The sequence below is a fragment of the Neodiprion pinetum genome, chromosome 2, assembly GCF_021155775.2.
Source record: "Neodiprion pinetum isolate iyNeoPine1 chromosome 2, iyNeoPine1.2, whole genome shotgun sequence".
Lineage (NCBI taxonomy): Eukaryota > Metazoa > Arthropoda > Insecta > Hymenoptera > Diprionidae > Neodiprion > Neodiprion pinetum.
The window spans coordinates 41195005-41211090 of record NC_060233.1 but is presented as its reverse complement, the minus strand read 5'-3'; the positions used below and the strand labels follow the sequence as shown (position 1 = coordinate 41211090).

The window sequence follows — 16086 nt, the reverse complement described above, 5'->3', positions numbered from 1 at the left end:
GCATCATAGTCTTCCAGTCACATATTAACGTCAGTTTAAGACAATATTTTTGGTCACACGATGCTAACACCCCTAGAAAATTCATGCGTTGATTTCAATCTGTCAGCAAACTCCTTAAGTATTCTAAAATAAACACACGATAATTTTGCTCTCCTAAAGCCAATTAATCCTCAGTGTTTTGCAAGCACTCTCTGATGGATGCGATTTCTATTTTTATGCAGTTTGATACCCTTCATTTGGTTCTGTACGCAGTATTATACTCTTCACTACTTCAGGAATCTGCAAAATGTTGTGGCACATAACGAATAAGAGTCGAAGGATCCATGACTCTCTAGTTTCAATTACCAATATTCATACAAAATTACGAGTTTACCTTTATAGTGGTTGATAGGATTTGATTTTAATTTTTACAACAGAAATAAGAATGCGAAAAGAGATTGGATGATGTTTACGTAAATATAAAAAGTAGCCTTAATGAATTTTTCGAGGGCATCTTATGCAAGGGCATTGTTCTGATACCACAGACGCAGCTTCATAAAAATCTTCAATAAAAAATAATGTGTTGATAATTCTGTATTCTGTATACTTTATTCAACATTGTGACAAAGCATTTCACAGGTAATACGTTTTATTATTATTTCTTAATCATGCTATAATACATTACATATGACCACCAATATCTACATTATTCATACCAAGATTATATAGTGAAATTGATCTAATAAACGCTAATCTTGGGGGGCTTTCTTAAGAGAAGGAAGGTCCCAATTCTGCATGCCTGGTTTCTTCGAAACTGCCATGTAGACCAGAGCTCCTCTTCCTGGTATTGGCTTTACCGCCACATATGTTCTGTGATCCTCGGACCATTTTGAGTGGAACTGAATCATCGGCTGGTTAACCGTGTCTTTTAAAATTTCTTCCGCAGACTTCCCAGTGAATTCATCCTGATGTTGAGTGATTTTATTTACATTTCATGATACCCTGATAGTGGTAATAAAAAGTTCTAGAATTTTATATTATTTTGTAATAGATTTTACTGGGTAATCCAAAAATGCCAAACTATTATCCGGATCACAGAGTAAATCTGGCTCAGACTCTAAACAGCCACGCAGAACACCGTCGCGCAGAACTTTTACCACGTATGACAGGAAGGCGTTCCTATTTTTCTTCACTTCCAAGTCAGCTGATTTTATGTTGCTCACTCTGATAAGCCATTTAGTTGCCAATTGTATCTCTGTTGAGTTGATGTAATATCTTGCATGAGTCAAAAAGGAGTAGTAAAAAGCTTTTTTCAGATTAGGTACGCCAACCTTTCTTATTGCCTAAATTCTTGAGCAAAAATTTAGCTATCTCCATTTTTTTGTTGAACTGCTCGTCGTACATTAAGCCGATATCTCTCAGTGACATTTTTTCCATTTTCACTATTTGAATTTCGTGCAGTTGTATTATCAGTAAAAGGTTAAGAGGTGAAATAAAATTTGGGGTGAAAGAGACTTAAAAAATAGAGAGCAAAGTCAAGACCGGATACTCTATCCCACAACGATGATTCAACAAAGTTCACTTTTGTTTATTTAGAAAAAAAAAAAAAATTTAAATAAGAGGGTTTCGTGGGCACAACAATTATTGCATTCTAGTAATTTTCACATATTTATTTATTGCTGTTCCATTTTTTTAATTACATTTATCCTGAAACCGTTAAATGCGGTAGTGTATTCGAACGCGTCACAAATAGTGGGAAGTTTCAAACGCAGCCCGCCGTAAGTGGATTTGACTTCGTCAGTGAATTAATTCGGCGGCGTCCGCGTCGTACGCGCGTCCAGATTTCCGGTTCCGCCGCGCCACCTCCCCTTGTTGAAAGTTTCGGTGCTTCCGTCATTCGCCATCTTGGCATCGTTCGATGCGAAAGACAGAGCGGCGGTTTATTTTGCTTAATTTGGTGTGAATACGCTATTCTATTGTCAGTGAAAGTATACAAGAGTAACAAGAAAATGAGCTACGGCAGGCCGCCGCCCCGTATCGACGGCATGGTGTCGTTGAAAGTCGATAATCTCACGTATAGAACAACGCCGGAGGATCTGAGACGCGTGTTCGAGCGATGCGGCGAAGTTGGGGACATTTACATACCTCGTGACCGATTCACCCGTGAGAGTCGAGGCTTCGCCTTCGTCAGGTAATCTTACATAAAATTACCCTCTTACCTTGCCTCCCAACCGACGATCGTCGCGCGCTATGTTAATTGCTTGAATGTGTACATAAAACGCGTACGTACGTCGTAAACGGGACCCGTGACGTCACCCGTCTCACACGCAGCTGCCGCTCAATATTTTTGCCCCGGCTATTTTCAGTTCCGTATTCGTTATTCTGACCCTAGTACTGTACGCTCTATTCTATTTTCCGCAGATTCTACGACAAGCGGGACGCCGAAGATGCACTTGACGCCATGGATGGACGTCTCCTTGACGGCAGGGAGTTGAGAGTTCAGATGGCTCGTTATGGACGGCCAACTTCACCGCACCGAAGCCGCGGAAGCCGACGTCGCGGAAGGTTAGTCTTTCTTCTATTAACCAGTCTCTCGGTTCATTGTTGACTGATTTCCCTGTTTTGATCCTCATTGTTGCATCAAGATATTGATAACGTATTTGGTAGAGTTTTGTTAGTTCTTTACAATTCCGTTAGGTCGGCTACATGAATGAAAAGCGATTAATGATTTTTATGCAGATGTTCTTACCGAGACATTCCCTATTCTGTGTATTTTGTAGTTGAAATCATCAACCCTTTGTTCAACTTTTGGAAAGAAGTAACGAATTAAATTATTAAAGTCAAAATTCATTTTCAACCGCGAATCGTTAACTTCAAATACCCTCATTCATTTGTCAGATCACGTAGCAGAAGCAGGGACCGTAGACGTTCACGTTCCAGGTCTCGGTCTAGGTCACGCAGTCGCGATCGAGATCGCAAACGATCTTACAGTCGCAGCCGCAGTCGTTCCCGTTCGGACAGCAAGAGCTCTCGTGGCAAGTCACACTCACGCAGCAAATCGCAGGAAAGACAGAAAGATAGCCGTTCCAAGTCAAGGTAAGCATTACTACATATCCATCTTCATACCATTTGTAGTTTATAAAAATTTTGCACCTCAAACACTGGAATAATTAACTCATATCAGTCTTGAATTGAATTGGGAAAATAGTCTTTCTATAATTCATCTTTTTGCTTGTAGGGATTGAAGATGATATGGCTCAGAGTGTATAGCAGGGAACTGATGGATGTGCTCAGTTGCAAAAGCAGTAAAGCATTCTGACAAAACAATAAAGGTATTCCATTATACTCTGTACCTAAGCCACATTACCTTGTTCACATCTTTCTATCATTTATTATATTACCCTACAATGACGCACTTGGGTGGGTTTTGAATAAAAAGAACCTAGTTTAATTATAGTGTAATATACATAAACTACATTAGCAAAGACTTGAGAAAGCTACGGTTTTAAGAATGAAATCTTCAACAATTTAGACGTTTATTATTGTTGCTGATTTAGATTACACCATTAGTTAGGTTTTGTCATGAACATCAGATATTCCTTTGCCATGCTCTTTCTCGTGATTCAATTTGATACTATAATTAATCCGACCTTCTTGTGATCTAAAACAGTACCATGTTGACGTTTTTTATTTTTTCAACACCATATAGAAAACTACCCAAAAATAAAAGTAAATAAATAATTACAATTGTATGTGGATTACACTTCAGCTAAATAGTCGTATTCCATATTTTTGTATAACAAGTTTGAAGTTATCATTGAAATTAATGACTCATCTACTTCTAAACTAAATTCATGAGAATTGTAGTGCAATTGTGTAAGGTTGTTGTGATACGAGTGTTCGCAAGCTATTTTTTTCTTTACAAATTTTCAGTACAATTTTTGTAAAAGAGTCATCATATTTGCACTATTCAACTCGTTTGTAATGATAGTTTTCATCATTGAAAATAAAAACGGTTTCTTGCTTAAAATTTTCTATCCCTTGAAAATAGCTCTTAAAACTTCAATATTTTTGCTTCATGTCGAGTTTTCACAAGATTGTACGGATCAAATTCTCTGACTCAGATGTTTCCAAATCTTTTTGTGTAATATCATGAAAAAGCTATAAAAATCGTGCGAATTCAGTAATTCAGTCAGGTACTACAGGTAGATTAACAATTGAAACAAAACTTAGAACAAGTAATTCCACGCCCTATGGAGATTGGAACACTAAACTGAACTTACAAAAACCTTCAAAACTAATTGACAATTAAATCTAAATTTGTACAGAATCATTGTACTCTGATATTGAATGTAGTTTTGCTCACATTACCCTTAATTAGATTGACCCTACCTGAGCATACAAATTTTCTTTAACTTGTATTAGAAGTTGAGAATCATGATATGTCCGAGCGTTAAACTTAAGTTCTATGTTCTGTAGTGCGATTTACAGGTTTGTTTGTGTAAATTTGCCATTTATAATAAAGTAAATTATGCTGCAAAGGCTAATATTTTTGCTTGAAATTGAATCAACTAATAAAAATGAGTGTTGTATAGATCTAGAAGACTGTAAATGTTCTCTCAGTGATACATCATGGAATTAATATTCCCTGTAGTAGTTTTGAATATCAATAATTACTGCATAATTTTAATCGTATGATCGATGAAATTTGATAGGAATACCTTCTCAGCAATAATCGTAACATTAATGATAATAATAATAAGAAGAAGAATAACAATAGTAGTAATAGTAATGTTCGTATAATCATAACAATTGTAAAATGGATGGATAGCCTTAAAGTTGCCTTTGTATTCTCAGATGAGTTCGAAAGTATCATTGCTGACTTTATTAAAGTTTCACTTGATAAAGTATTACCATGTAGTTATTAAATTGGCAATAATGGGTCGAAAATTTTATATGCCAGGTTTCATGTTTGATATTATGAATAATTAAATAAAGACGATCTTGATATACTCAGATTATTATTTTTCTTTTTTTTTTTTCAAACTATTTTGATCACGTTGATAAATTGTCGGTTTGCATCAGTTTTTAAAACAAGGTTTTTTTTTCATAATTTGAAAACACATTTTATTTTTGTGCTGTTCTTCGGAAACAGAATTGTGTGTGTGACTCCGCGCATTTTTACAAGTCCACATAATTTGTGAACCAAAGTAAAAAAAGTTGAAATCTTTACAGGTTCCTTAGAATAACAATATTTTTTTTATGCACTCACTAGTTCTACACTGAATATAACATAATACATGGTAAAAATAAAAAGTGTGTGACAAAATTGGCAGTGTGCTTGGGGAAAAAAACAATGAAACCATGAGATACATGTAATGTATTGATTTGGGTATGTTTATCATTGTTTCATCTTGAGAATGCTCACTTAAACAATCATCCATCTCATTTTAATGTACCCCATAATTTTAAGATTTTAAAAACAGAAAAAACACATGACATCCATTTGATATCCGCTTGAATCGTCAATACTTGTATAATATAAATGATAGAGTCAAATATGGAAGCAGCGAAGTTATTTCATGTAACTAAGTTGTTATTTTATGGTGCCACAGGCGGTGGGAAGGAGTGGCGTGGCGAGTGTAGCTGATGATGGGGGTAGCTGAGTAAGCAGTAAGCCGAGTAGCGGGGCTGTAAGCAGTATGCAGTGTGCAGTAGCGAGCGAGCGGTTGGTGGTCTGGTGAAAGCGAGTTCGCGACCAGTCAGGCGAAAGTGTGCGAGCGTGAGCAGTCTGGGGGGTCAGAGTGCTGAGATATTGCTGAGAGCACTCGAGCACAGAAATTGCCGAAAGCAGCCAGAACTACGCTGTGCTGTCGCAGCCGATCTTTACTCGCAGGTAGCACGAGAATCACCAGACCTCGCAAGCAGCAACGCATATAGCAGCAATGAACAGAGTCTACCTTTTTTTTATACACATTCATTAATATTCCTGATCACGAGATCCATATGTGGTTCTGTTCAAGTGTTTAATGAGTGAGAGGATGGCTGCAAAAAAAGGATGAGTAAAAACATGCATTCCACCCACTTACCACTCTGTCCTTTTCCTCCGATACTACACAAGGAAATTTCCCGTATTTATGCAATGTGTAGAGTTGGCAAAAACTGTGTTTTGAGCGAATCTCCGTACCAAGAACACATGTTAGTTTTAATTTTCCTTTTCGTCCAGCCCCCTCAGTTCCTCATTAACAAACCATTGATCTCAAAATCAAGAATTATTGGTGCACGTGTACAAAGGTTTCTCGTTTCCCAGTAAATTATAAAGAAAACAGTTTACTGTTGATCATCATTAATTGAATTGTAATAAATGATAATCAAGGAGATAGTCTTTACAAGTAGTCTTATGGTTTTGTTCATTGAAGTTTATTGTTTGTGCTACGTTCTGAGTTGATACGTGTTGAATTGATTACGTTCTTCTACTTTTCATATTCTATAAACGTAACATTTGCTTGAAATCAACAGTAAACGTTCTTGTTGGGCTTGCTGATCTATGTTACTTTGTGATGGTTATATTATTCGTGGGTTAATATGAAAGACGTCTTCCGTTTAGTAGTCTACCATTCAGAAAATTGCCACTACTCCTTAATAAATGGCATAGGCTGGGGATATCATGTGTTTTTGTGTATCTGAATTTCAGGAATTCGATGGTCAACAATTTTCGTAGTTGAAAAGGTAAGATCTTATATAATTGGTGACAATATAAAGTAAATGGGGTATTTTTCAGATTGTTTGAGTGGATTTGTTTTGCATATAATTTTTGAAAACCAACATGTCTTTGGCGTAATTTAAAAATGGGAAAACAGTCTTAAAAATCTAGTGTCAATGATCAACATTTTTAAGCCTAAACTCCCAGGACGGCTATAGTTCACTTCTATTCATTTTGGAGGTTTTTGAAGAAAAATAAATAAGTAAAAGCAACAGTCAGTCTATTGTGGGTTGCTAGTTGAAGATGTTGATACGTAACCCAAGATTTTAAGAATTTTTTAGATTTTCTAACTAACTTTATTCCTAAAATCAAAGTCGAAGGGTTATCCGATGGCCATGATTTAAAAATATAAAAATGCCCCAAATGCACAACTACCTATACGTATGTATAGAAGATTCTCCGAGGACTTCAAGGGATGTGGAATGTACTTTTTGAGATGACAATAAATACGATTTTTGGTAACATTTCTTGACTTTTAATAACACCATGATTCTCTCTCACACTGTCTTGTAAAATTGTAATTAAATGCATTCAGGAATACTTCCTGTAAATTGACAAGTTTACCTACTAGTTTTCTCCATTTTTATTTCGAGATTTTTTGCTCCTCGTATCAGGTAAATTCATATACTATCTAATTTTACATAAAGAGATTTGATAGAGATTTTGAAATATTTCTATGAATAAATGTATACCTATGTATACATACCCACTTAAACGTAAAAGTATAATTTGAGATTCGTAGTAGATACATTAGAGTTAACGTAAAATTGTAATAAAGGTACAAAATATGTGCATGCATGCTAGAATAATAATGAGATAGAATAACAATTTTCAACAATCCTGAGATCAACCCTCCTTGACTTTAGGTTTTACTAAAATGTATGGTTGCAGAATTCTTCCAATCACGTACAGTACGGCCACAAGCACTTGGCCCACATAGTAAACACTGCCATAATAGTTGAGTGCATCTCGCAATTTGAGTACTTGGAAAGAAGCTGCTAGATAAGACATGCAGAAAGTTTTCATGAACCATCCCATGAAACCCCAGCCTTTCTTTGCCTGTAAGAAATTCAAGTTTTTATAAACATTGAAACAAATAATTATGCTGCAAAATACCAGAAATATCGTCAAATCAATTTTTGTTACATATAAACCTGTACTAACCAGGCTATTCTCTTTACTTTGTTTGTAGAATTTCACGTAAATGTCGTCCATTGGCAAATAAAACACGACCGAACAAATGCAGATGTAATAACCGGCATAATATCCATGCCATAGAGCGGATATAAGAAATGTAACTGGTACTCTGAGTACTTTGTGAGGAAATCTTTTATACACATATGCAGCCATCCAGTATTGTGTGCATGTGTTCCACATCTTCATGGCTACTCTGACATTTGTACAGCTCTCAACGCCCCACGTGTTGATGTTATGAATAGTCTCAAAATCGATATCTTCAGCCTTTATCTTCTCTGGATTCTTACTCCTGTAGAAGGAACAGCGGAAGTAGTGATCAAATGAACAGTTTCATTTCTAAATAAAGAAGGGGAAAAACATAATTCATTCTCACAAGTTTTCAAATGCCTGATAGTTCTTCGGCCCTAGACCAGAGATTGTCGTACAGCTCGTCGGATAAGCCCCTACTCCAGCCATTGTGCAAACGCATTCGGAAAGTGCCATGCCTGCGTAGATCCTCATTTTGAATACGAGAAATGATGGGTAAATATACCAAATTCGGTACCAGAAGCTACGCTTCATGAATTCATCGGCCAGAAAGTACTAAAAAAAATTGAAAGAAGACGTGCTGTTTAAAATAAAAAAGTTCGTATACAATTCAAGTTCTCCATTCTATCGTATGAAATAAAGTAGGATCATTCACCTCTGAAGGGTAGTAGTACCCTAAGAGGAGGTAGATTGTACTGTAAACTGCAATTTCTTTCAGTTTACCCAGTGTAACTCCCCAGTGATCCGCGATTTGGGCAAATGGTCTGTAAATTGAATCCCAGTATGTCCTGTAGCGATAGTACGGTCCTGCAAAATAACAAGTTATTGAGACTCTTGTCATTTTCGTGCTGTGGATAACAATCGTATTTTTACTGATCGATTAAATATACAAGTCATTATCATGCACAGTCTATTTGAATATACTATTTGAATATACTTATATACTTAACTGGTATAATGAATATTGACCTCCACATATGGAGTGACTGCATTTCAATTTTAAATCTACATTGAATACTACAAGTGAGATTTGTGAACATTCAAACAAATTTAGATTTCAAGGATTATGACTGCTTTGCTTTTGAAAAAAAAACACTTATAGATAAAATTTAAACCGTTGCTGCTATAACTAATCGTTCAATCAATTTACATCGATCAAAGAGACCAATCAGGACAAAGTTAGTAACTACAGCCTCGCAGGGATCAAGGGCTTTCCCAACTATAATCAATAATAGTATTCTGAATCTAGGAAACATACCGAGAAGACATGATGAAAGAGCAAACTAGGAATTGATTGATGATATCAGGTCCGTTTATCAATGGGCCTTTTATCATTAACTGCCTGATATCTGTTGCGATTTCAAAAACTAGTGTTGACTCTCTTAATTTCCTGGAGAGTTGAAAGCTACAAAAGCTACCAAATAATGTGACGAAGGTTGTTACCAGTCAATAGCCCTGCGTAGTTAAAACCATAGTGGAAAACATCAATGAATCCAACTTTATCAAAAGCTGGAGATTTGGCACCCGATGGATCATCAGCTGGTGCCGTTGCAGCTGAATTGATTTCAAATGCCAGTCCAACCAACTTCAGTGTCAGCATCATCTGTATCATATTACCAGGTCCCGATGGTAAAGACAATCCGTACCAATCAGCCAGACGAAAGAAACCCAGCAAGTAGAAGAACGTGAAGGCAAAACTAACGATGTGACATTGCCTAAGGATTGATATAATATGTTTATGAAAATAATTGATATGTGGTTTACAATATAAAATACAAATTAAAGTAGCAGTCTGAACAATAAAAACAATAATAGCAAATACAATGGAAAAGCGTACTTCCAAGATAAGCGAGTAACAATTACTGCGTTCACAAGGGTGACGAATATCGGATGAATTATTTGCGATCCAGTAGCTAGGAATGCCACTGCAAACCCAACTCCAGTGCCAGTCCATTGCTTTGCTAAGGGATCCTTTATTTCTCGGTAGCAATGCCCGAACCCGATACAAAAAAGAAGCAGTAAGACGTAGACGATGTCATCCCACGACATTTTTCTTCACGGGTTTGGGTCGGTGCGAAATTTTTCACTGCCGAGTGGCAGTCAGTCCCGTGCAAATAGCAACTCGCTAGTCGTAAATATCAACCAGTCGATCCGAGACGCGCGGCGTGACTGCTCGCTGCGTGTGCCGCGGCCACTACAGCTTTATGAGCAAGTTATAAGAGCGGCAAGTGACACGCGTGTAAGCGTGTAAGTCTATCAATGCCGGTAGGGACGTTGTTACTACATGATTACGAATGTATCGTAGAGCGATAGTAGCTACTGTATCGCAAAGATGATATTTGATGTAGCTAAGATATCAAATAAGAGGTCAAATATTTGACGGCCGATAGCCTTCTCCTCTCGGTGAATAAACATCATGTCTAAAATAAAAGGTTCTTTTAGGTACGAAATTAGGAATGAATAAGATTCTTAATTAACTGAAGGAACTGGAGGTAGCGTAATGGGGAAATCAGCAACAATGCCTAGTATACGGATAATGAAACCACGCAAAGAAGAAATTTCGTATTCAGCTTACTTCTAGAAGGTAAAGGAAGTCCCGCGTGTATCGGCTTACCCATTGTCCCGGTTTCATGTTTTTGCGACGAGTAATAAAGAAGAAATTGCCTTCGTAGCTGATCGATAAAGAAGATTGTTAGAAACATGACGTATTCACGTCCCTCTTTACTTCTCGCTCACGAGGAAACAAATGTGTTTTCGATTAAAAGACAATCAAACATTTAACTCTTCAATGCAATGGCACGTGTTCCGCGCATCGAGGATACGAAATGTACGCTGAAAATTAGCTCCGTGGTACAACCTACACGAAAACCCCATGATGGACCGTTACTATCTACCAACAGAAGTGGTGATCCACAACTCCCCGAAGGACTGTTGGGTTTCCTATCTCGGGGGTGTTTACGACTTGACGGATCTCTGCGGCCTGTATCAAGGCAGTGATCAGATCAAACCGATCCTCGCCCACGCCGGCAAAGATATAAGCCACTGGTTTGATCACCGCGTAAACGACATCCGGCACTACGTTCATCCGGTGACAGGAGTCGCCGTACCTTACTGTCCGCATGGACCTATTCCTGACGTCAATCCTGCGGCACCAACTGCGTCTTGGCGACCTTTGGATCGCTGTCCTTGGTGGCTAGAAGAAAGATATAAGATTGGGAATCTTACTAGAAATCCGAGACCTTGCAAGGTCCTGAACGTCCTCGTCGGTACCCAGGCAGTGATATCGGTGAGCATGAGAAAGTGGAAACCTGATATCGGGGTTTATCTTCCTCATTACTTGACTGGGATAATAATTGCCGTGTACAGGTTTGCGAGGAGGATAACATCGAACGAATCCAGGAACGATTTTTGGGTTTCAACAACCATGGCGTCTCGTACACTTGGAAATTCGAAGGAAAAGACATTGATTCTCGCTGCACCTTGACCGAAAATGGGATCCTTGATGAAAGAGATCGATTCATTGCCGCTGGACTTCCAGATGATTTTTATATACCTTGCTTGCTTTGCTACTACAATGACGATCTAACTGAGGCTTGAAATTGACAGAATGAGAAATAAATGGATCTTATTGCTGTCAGACGGCAGGGTTTTTATTCACAAATGGGTCTCATTTTGCAGACTTATTATGTCACGTTTGCATAAAATTAAACTAGTTAATATTTCAAGAGTCCGTGCCATTAACGTCTATTTTTAAGCAACGCTTCTACACAATGATTTCTCCTCAAAGCTGTGTCAGTTACCGTGTTCAAAAGACATTTCTAAATCTATATAATGAAGTCTCTGCAAGTTGTGGAATTCTAGTTGAACATTATGAATCATTGTGATGGCGAAACTGCAATCCTCCCTGTGAAGATAATTGTACATTTATACAACTTTCGTTTACACACAGGCTTGACCCTCTAAAGGCAACCTTACATACTTATATTACCTAGGAATAGGACTGAGGTGAATTTGGCTAGTTCCTGTTTAGCATTAACGAATTCGCACCTATATAATACCACCGTACACTTGACACTCTGGTGATTCCGTTTCACTATTTATAAATTAAAAATTATTAATTGGGACCATTTTTATGAACAAAACTATTTCTGGGTAATATATATGGGCTGCTCGGGTAAGGATATCAGATAATGGCTGCCGGCAGAGGGTTAAAGTATATGTGCGCTTCGAGGCATATACACTACATGACGAAAGCATATCCCATTTTTGTGTGGCGGGCTCTAATTGGCCGACGCTCGTCTCACTGAATCGGTAAAAATGATGACAAAAAATTCAACACAGTTGGCCTTGTGTTTTCTTCAATTTTCTAAGGAGAAATTTTTTTTTCTGAATGGATTTGTCCAACTTTCTCCAATCTAACCGGGCAATCATAAATGCAAACAAGGCATCTGATACAGCGTCAGACTCACGGCTGAGGAAGTACAGAAAAGATTATCAGTTTTTTGGCTGTCACTGTTGATCCGTTGATCGCAGCGTAATCGGACTTACTTATTTTTTGGGCGAAAAGTTTTTGCTCTCAGATTCGATTTTTATCACCCTTTTCTCACTAATTGGACCCCCAGGAACTCAGAAAACGCAGCAGAAAGTGCGTCGGACCAACAGCAGAGAAATAGCGAGGGAAAGAGCACTCGCTGAAAAATGGCGAAAACTCGGATACTGGTTTTTTGGCTGTAACTTTTTATCCGTTACTCGCATCGTAATCGGACTGCGCCCAATCGATTTCTCTCGCGGAATTACGTCGGAATAGTGCATGATAGAATCTATTTCAGCACTTTTCAAAATCGCGAAAATTTTCGCCAAAAAAGCAAAGGGGTTAGCCTGACTTTTTTTATAAGCGAAAAATTTTTGGTCTCAGATTCGATTTGTATGACCCTTTTCTGACTAATCGGACCCCCAGGAACTCAGAAAACGCAGCAGAAAGTGCGGCGGACCAACAGCAGAGAAATAGCGAGGGAAAGAGCACTCGCTGAAAAATGGCGAAAACTCGGATACTGGTTTTTTGGCTGTAACTTTTTATCCGTTACTGGCACCGTAATCGGACTGCGCCCAATCGATTTCTCACGCAGAATTACGTCGGAATAGTGCATGAAAGAATTTATTCCAGCACTTTTCAAAATCGCGTAAATTTTCGCCAAAAAAGCAAAGGTGTTAGCCTTACTTATTTTTTGGGCGAAAAGTTTTTGGTCTCGGATTCGATTTTTATCACCCTTTTCTCACTAATTGGACCCCCAGGAACTCAGAAAACGCAGCAGAAAGTGCGTCGGACCAACAGCAGAGAAAAAGCGAGGGAAAGAGCACTCGCTGAAAAATGGCGAAAACTCGGATACTGGTTTTTTGGCTGTAACTTTTTATCCGTTACTGGCACCGTAATCGGACTGCGCCCAATCGATTTCTCACGCAGAATTACGTCGGAATAGTGCATGAAAGAATTTATTCCAGCACTTTTCAAAATCGCGTAAATTTTCGCCAAAAAAGCAAAGGTGTTAGCCTTACTTATTTTTTGGGCGAAAAGTTTTTGGTCTCGGATTCGATTTTTATCACCCTTTTCTCACTAATTGGACCCCCAGGAACTCAGAAAACGCAGCAGAAAGTGCGTCGGACCAACAGCAGAGAAAAAGCGAGGGAAAGAGCACTCGCTGAAAAATGGCGAAAACTCGGATACTGGTTTTTTGGCTGTAACTTTTTATCCGTTACTCGCATCGTAATCGGACTGCGCCCAATCGATTTCTCTCGCAGAATTACGTCGGAATAGTGCTAGAAAGAATTTATTCCAGCACTTTTCAAAATCGCGAAAATTTTCGCCAAAAAAGCAAAGGGGTTAGCCTTACTTTTTTTTTGAGCGAAAAATTTTTGGTCTCAGATTCGATTTGTATGACCCTTTTCTGACTAATCGGACCTCCAGGAACTCAGAAAACGCAGCAGAAAGTGCGGCGGACCAACAGCAGAGAAATGGCGAGGGAAACAGCACCAGCTGAAACATGGCGAAAACTCGGATACTGGTTTTTTGGCTGTAACTTTTTCTCCGTTGGTCGCAGCGGATTGGGACTGCGCCCAATCGATTCCTGTTGCGAAATCACGTCGCAATAGTGCCAGAAATAATTTATTCAAGCACTTTTCAAAATCGTAAAAATTTTCGCCAAAAATACAAAGGGGTTAGCCTTACTTATTTTTTGGGCGAAAAGTATTTGGTCTCAGATTCGATTTTTATCACCCTTTTCTCACTAATTGGACCCCCAGGAACTCAGAAAACGCAGCAGAAAGTGCGTCGGACCAACAGCAGAGAAATAGCGAGGGAAAGAGCACTCGCTGAAAAATGGCGAAAACTCGGATACTGGTTTTTTGGCTGTAACTTTTTATCCGTTGCTCGCAGCGGATTGGAGCTGCGCCCAATCGATTCCTGTTGCGAAATCACGTCGGAATAGTGCCAGAAAGAATTTATTCCAGCACTTTTCAAAATCGCGAAAATTTTCGCCAAAAAAGCAAAGGGGTTAGCCTTACTTTTTTTTTGAGCGAAAAATTTTTGGTCTCAGATTCGATTTGTACGACCCTTTTCTGACTAATCGGACCCCCAGGAACTCAGAAAACGCAGCAGAAAGTGCGGCGGACCAACAGCAGAGAAATGGCGAGGGAAAAAGCACCAGCTGAAACATGGCGAAAACTCGGATACTGGTTTTTTGGCTGTAACTTTTTATCCGTTACTGGCACCGTAATCGGACTGCGCCCAATCGATTTCTCACGCAGAATTACGTCGGAATAGTGCATGAAAGAATTTATTCCAGCACTTTTCAAAATCGCGTAAATTTTCGCCAAAAAAGCAAAGGTGTTAGCCTTACTTATTTTTTGGGCGAAAAGTTTTTGGTCTCGGATTCGATTTTTATCACCCTCTTCTCACTAACTGGACCCCCAGGAACTCAGAAAACGTAGCAGAAAGTGCGGCGGACCAACAGCAGAGAAATGACGAGAGAAAAAGCACCAGCTGAAAGATGGCGAAAACTCGGATACTGGTTTTTTGGCTGTAACTTTTTATCCGTTGCTCGCAGCGGATTGGAACTGCGCCCAATCGATTCCTGTTGCGAAATCACGTCGGAATAGTGCCAGAAAGAATTTATTCCAGCACTTTTCAAAATCGCGAAAATTTTCGCCAAAAAAGCAAAGGGGTTAGCCTTACTTATTTTTTGGGCGAAAAGTTTTTGGTCTCAGATTCGATTTTTATCACCCTTTTCTCACTAATTGGACCCCCAGGAACTCAGAAAACGCAGCAGAAAGTGCGTCGGACCAACAGCAGAGAAAAAGCGAGGGAAAGAGCACTCGCTGAAAAATGGCGAAAACTTGGATACTGGTTTTTTGGCTGTAACTTTTTATCCGTTACTCGCATCGTAATCGGACTGCGCCCAATCGATTTCTCTCGCAGAATTACGTCGGAATAGTGCTAGAAAGAATTTATTCCAGCACTTTTCAAAATCGCGAAAATTTTCGCCAAAAAAGCAAAGGGGTTAGCCTTACTTTTTTTTTGAGCGAAAAATTTTTGGTCTCAAATTCGATTTGTACGACCCTTTTCTGACTAATCGGACCCCCAGGAACTCAGAAAACGCAGCAGAAAGTGCGGCGGACCAACAGCAGAGAAATGGCGAGGGAAAAAGCACCAGCTGAAACATGGCGAAAACTCGGATACTGGTTTTTTGGCTGTAACTTTTTATCCGTTACTGGCACCGTAATCGGACTGCGCCCAATCGATTTCTCACGCAGAATTACGTCGGAATAGTGCATGAAAGAATTTATTCCAGCACTTTTCAAAATCGCGTAAATTTTCGCCAAAAAAGCAAAGGTGTTAGCCTTACTTATTTTTTGGGCGAAAAGTTTTTGGTCTCGGATTCGATTTTTATCACCCTCTTCTCACTAACTGGACCCCCAGGAACTCAGAAAACGTAGCAGAAAGTGCGGCGGACCAACAGCAGAGAAATGACGAGAGAAAAAGCACCAGCTGAAAGATGGCGAAAACTCGGATACTGGTTTTTTGGCTGTAACTTTTTATCCGTTGCTCGCAGCGGATTGGAACTGCG

At 38.9% G+C, this 16086-nt stretch overlaps 4 protein-coding genes across 11 annotated transcripts; 2 read left to right on the top strand and 2 right to left on the bottom strand.

The window, feature by feature from the left end:
- Positions 1 to 569: 569 nt before the first annotated feature.
- LOC124211101 (uncharacterized) lies at positions 570 to 1575 on the bottom strand. The gene is made up of 3 exons (XM_046609824.2): positions 1311 to 1575; positions 1038 to 1234; positions 570 to 944 (listed from the first exon to the last, which is right to left on the bottom strand). Exons 1-3 carry the CDS (start codon positions 1414 to 1416, stop codon positions 729 to 731), a joined length of 519 nt encoding a protein of 172 aa, XP_046465780.1. The 5' UTR covers positions 1417 to 1575; the 3' UTR covers positions 570 to 728.
- Positions 1576 to 1859: 284 nt separating this feature from the next.
- On the top strand, positions 1860 to 9667 carry SC35 (SR family splicing factor SC35). Of its 8 annotated transcripts, XR_011176284.1 has the most exons (8): positions 1862 to 2170; positions 2401 to 2544; positions 2878 to 3075; positions 3218 to 3311; positions 5595 to 5875; positions 6674 to 7200; positions 7634 to 7803; positions 7935 to 9667. XR_011176284.1 is itself a non-coding variant. In XM_046609821.1 (4 exons), exons 1-4 carry the CDS (start codon positions 1989 to 1991, stop codon positions 3222 to 3224), a joined length of 531 nt encoding a protein of 176 aa, XP_046465777.1. In that variant the 5' UTR covers positions 1862 to 1988; the 3' UTR covers positions 3225 to 4526. The 8 variants fall into 8 exon arrangements, 2 of the variants coding, with proteins under 2 accessions (XP_068989236.1, XP_046465777.1); XR_011176287.1 differs by having other exon boundaries at positions 1861 to 2170; positions 2920 to 3075; positions 5595 to 7200; XR_011176286.1 differs by having other exon boundaries at positions 1861 to 2170; positions 2887 to 3075; positions 5595 to 7200.
- frj (membrane bound O-acyltransferase domain containing farjavit) lies at positions 6805 to 10170 on the bottom strand. The gene is made up of 6 exons (XM_046609820.2): positions 9804 to 10170; positions 9410 to 9681; positions 8622 to 8773; positions 8313 to 8521; positions 7907 to 8228; positions 6805 to 7801 (listed from the first exon to the last, which is right to left on the bottom strand). The coding sequence occupies exons 1-6, from the start codon at positions 10013 to 10015 to the stop codon at positions 7589 to 7591; spliced, it is 1380 nt and encodes a 459-aa protein (XP_046465776.1). The 5' UTR covers positions 10016 to 10170; the 3' UTR covers positions 6805 to 7588.
- Positions 10171 to 10499: 329 nt separating this feature from the next.
- On the top strand, positions 10500 to 11563 carry LOC124212316 (cytochrome b5 domain-containing protein 1). The gene is made up of 3 exons (XM_046612207.1): positions 10500 to 10550; positions 10639 to 11252; positions 11333 to 11563. Exons 2-3 carry the CDS (start codon positions 10839 to 10841, stop codon positions 11561 to 11563), a joined length of 645 nt encoding a protein of 214 aa, XP_046468163.1. The 5' UTR covers positions 10500 to 10550; positions 10639 to 10838.
- The last annotated feature ends 4523 nt before the right edge of the window (positions 11564 to 16086 follow it).

Excerpts from the sequence above, each read along its gene's own strand:
- LOC124211101 (XM_046609824.2), bottom strand. The coding sequence starts at position 1,416 with ATGGAAAAAATGTCACTGAGAGATATCGGCTTAATGTACGACGAGCAG. Across the intron at positions 1,235-1,310 it reads GAATTTAGGCAATAAGAAAG|AGATACAATTGGCAACTAAA; the intron begins GTTGGCGTACCT and ends TCAACTCAACAG. Across the intron at positions 945-1,037 it reads TGGCATTTTTGGATTACCCA|GATGAATTCACTGGGAAGTC; the intron begins GTAAAATCTATT and ends ACTCAACATCAG.
- SC35 (XM_046609821.1), top strand. The coding sequence starts at position 1,989 with ATGAGCTACGGCAGGCCGCCGCCCCGTATCGACGGCATGGTGTCGTTG. Across the intron at positions 2,171-2,400 it reads CGAGGCTTCGCCTTCGTCAG|ATTCTACGACAAGCGGGACG; the intron begins GTAATCTTACAT and ends TATTTTCCGCAG. Across the intron at positions 2,545-2,877 it reads GGAAGCCGACGTCGCGGAAG|ATCACGTAGCAGAAGCAGGG; the intron begins GTTAGTCTTTCT and ends TTCATTTGTCAG.
- frj (XM_046609820.2), bottom strand. The coding sequence starts at position 10,015 with ATGTCGTGGGATGACATCGTCTACGTCTTACTGCTTCTTTTTTGTATC. Across the intron at positions 9,682-9,803 it reads GTTACTCGCTTATCTTGGAA|GCAATGTCACATCGTTAGTT; the intron begins GTACGCTTTTCC and ends ATCAATCCTTAG. Across the intron at positions 8,774-9,409 it reads CTACGCAGGGCTATTGACTG|GACCGTACTATCGCTACAGG; the intron begins GTAACAACCTTC and ends GTTATTTTGCAG.
- LOC124212316 (XM_046612207.1), top strand. The coding sequence starts at position 10,839 with ATGATGGACCGTTACTATCTACCAACAGAAGTGGTGATCCACAACTCC. Across the intron at positions 11,253-11,332 it reads GTACCCAGGCAGTGATATCG|GTTTGCGAGGAGGATAACAT; the intron begins GTGAGCATGAGA and ends TGCCGTGTACAG.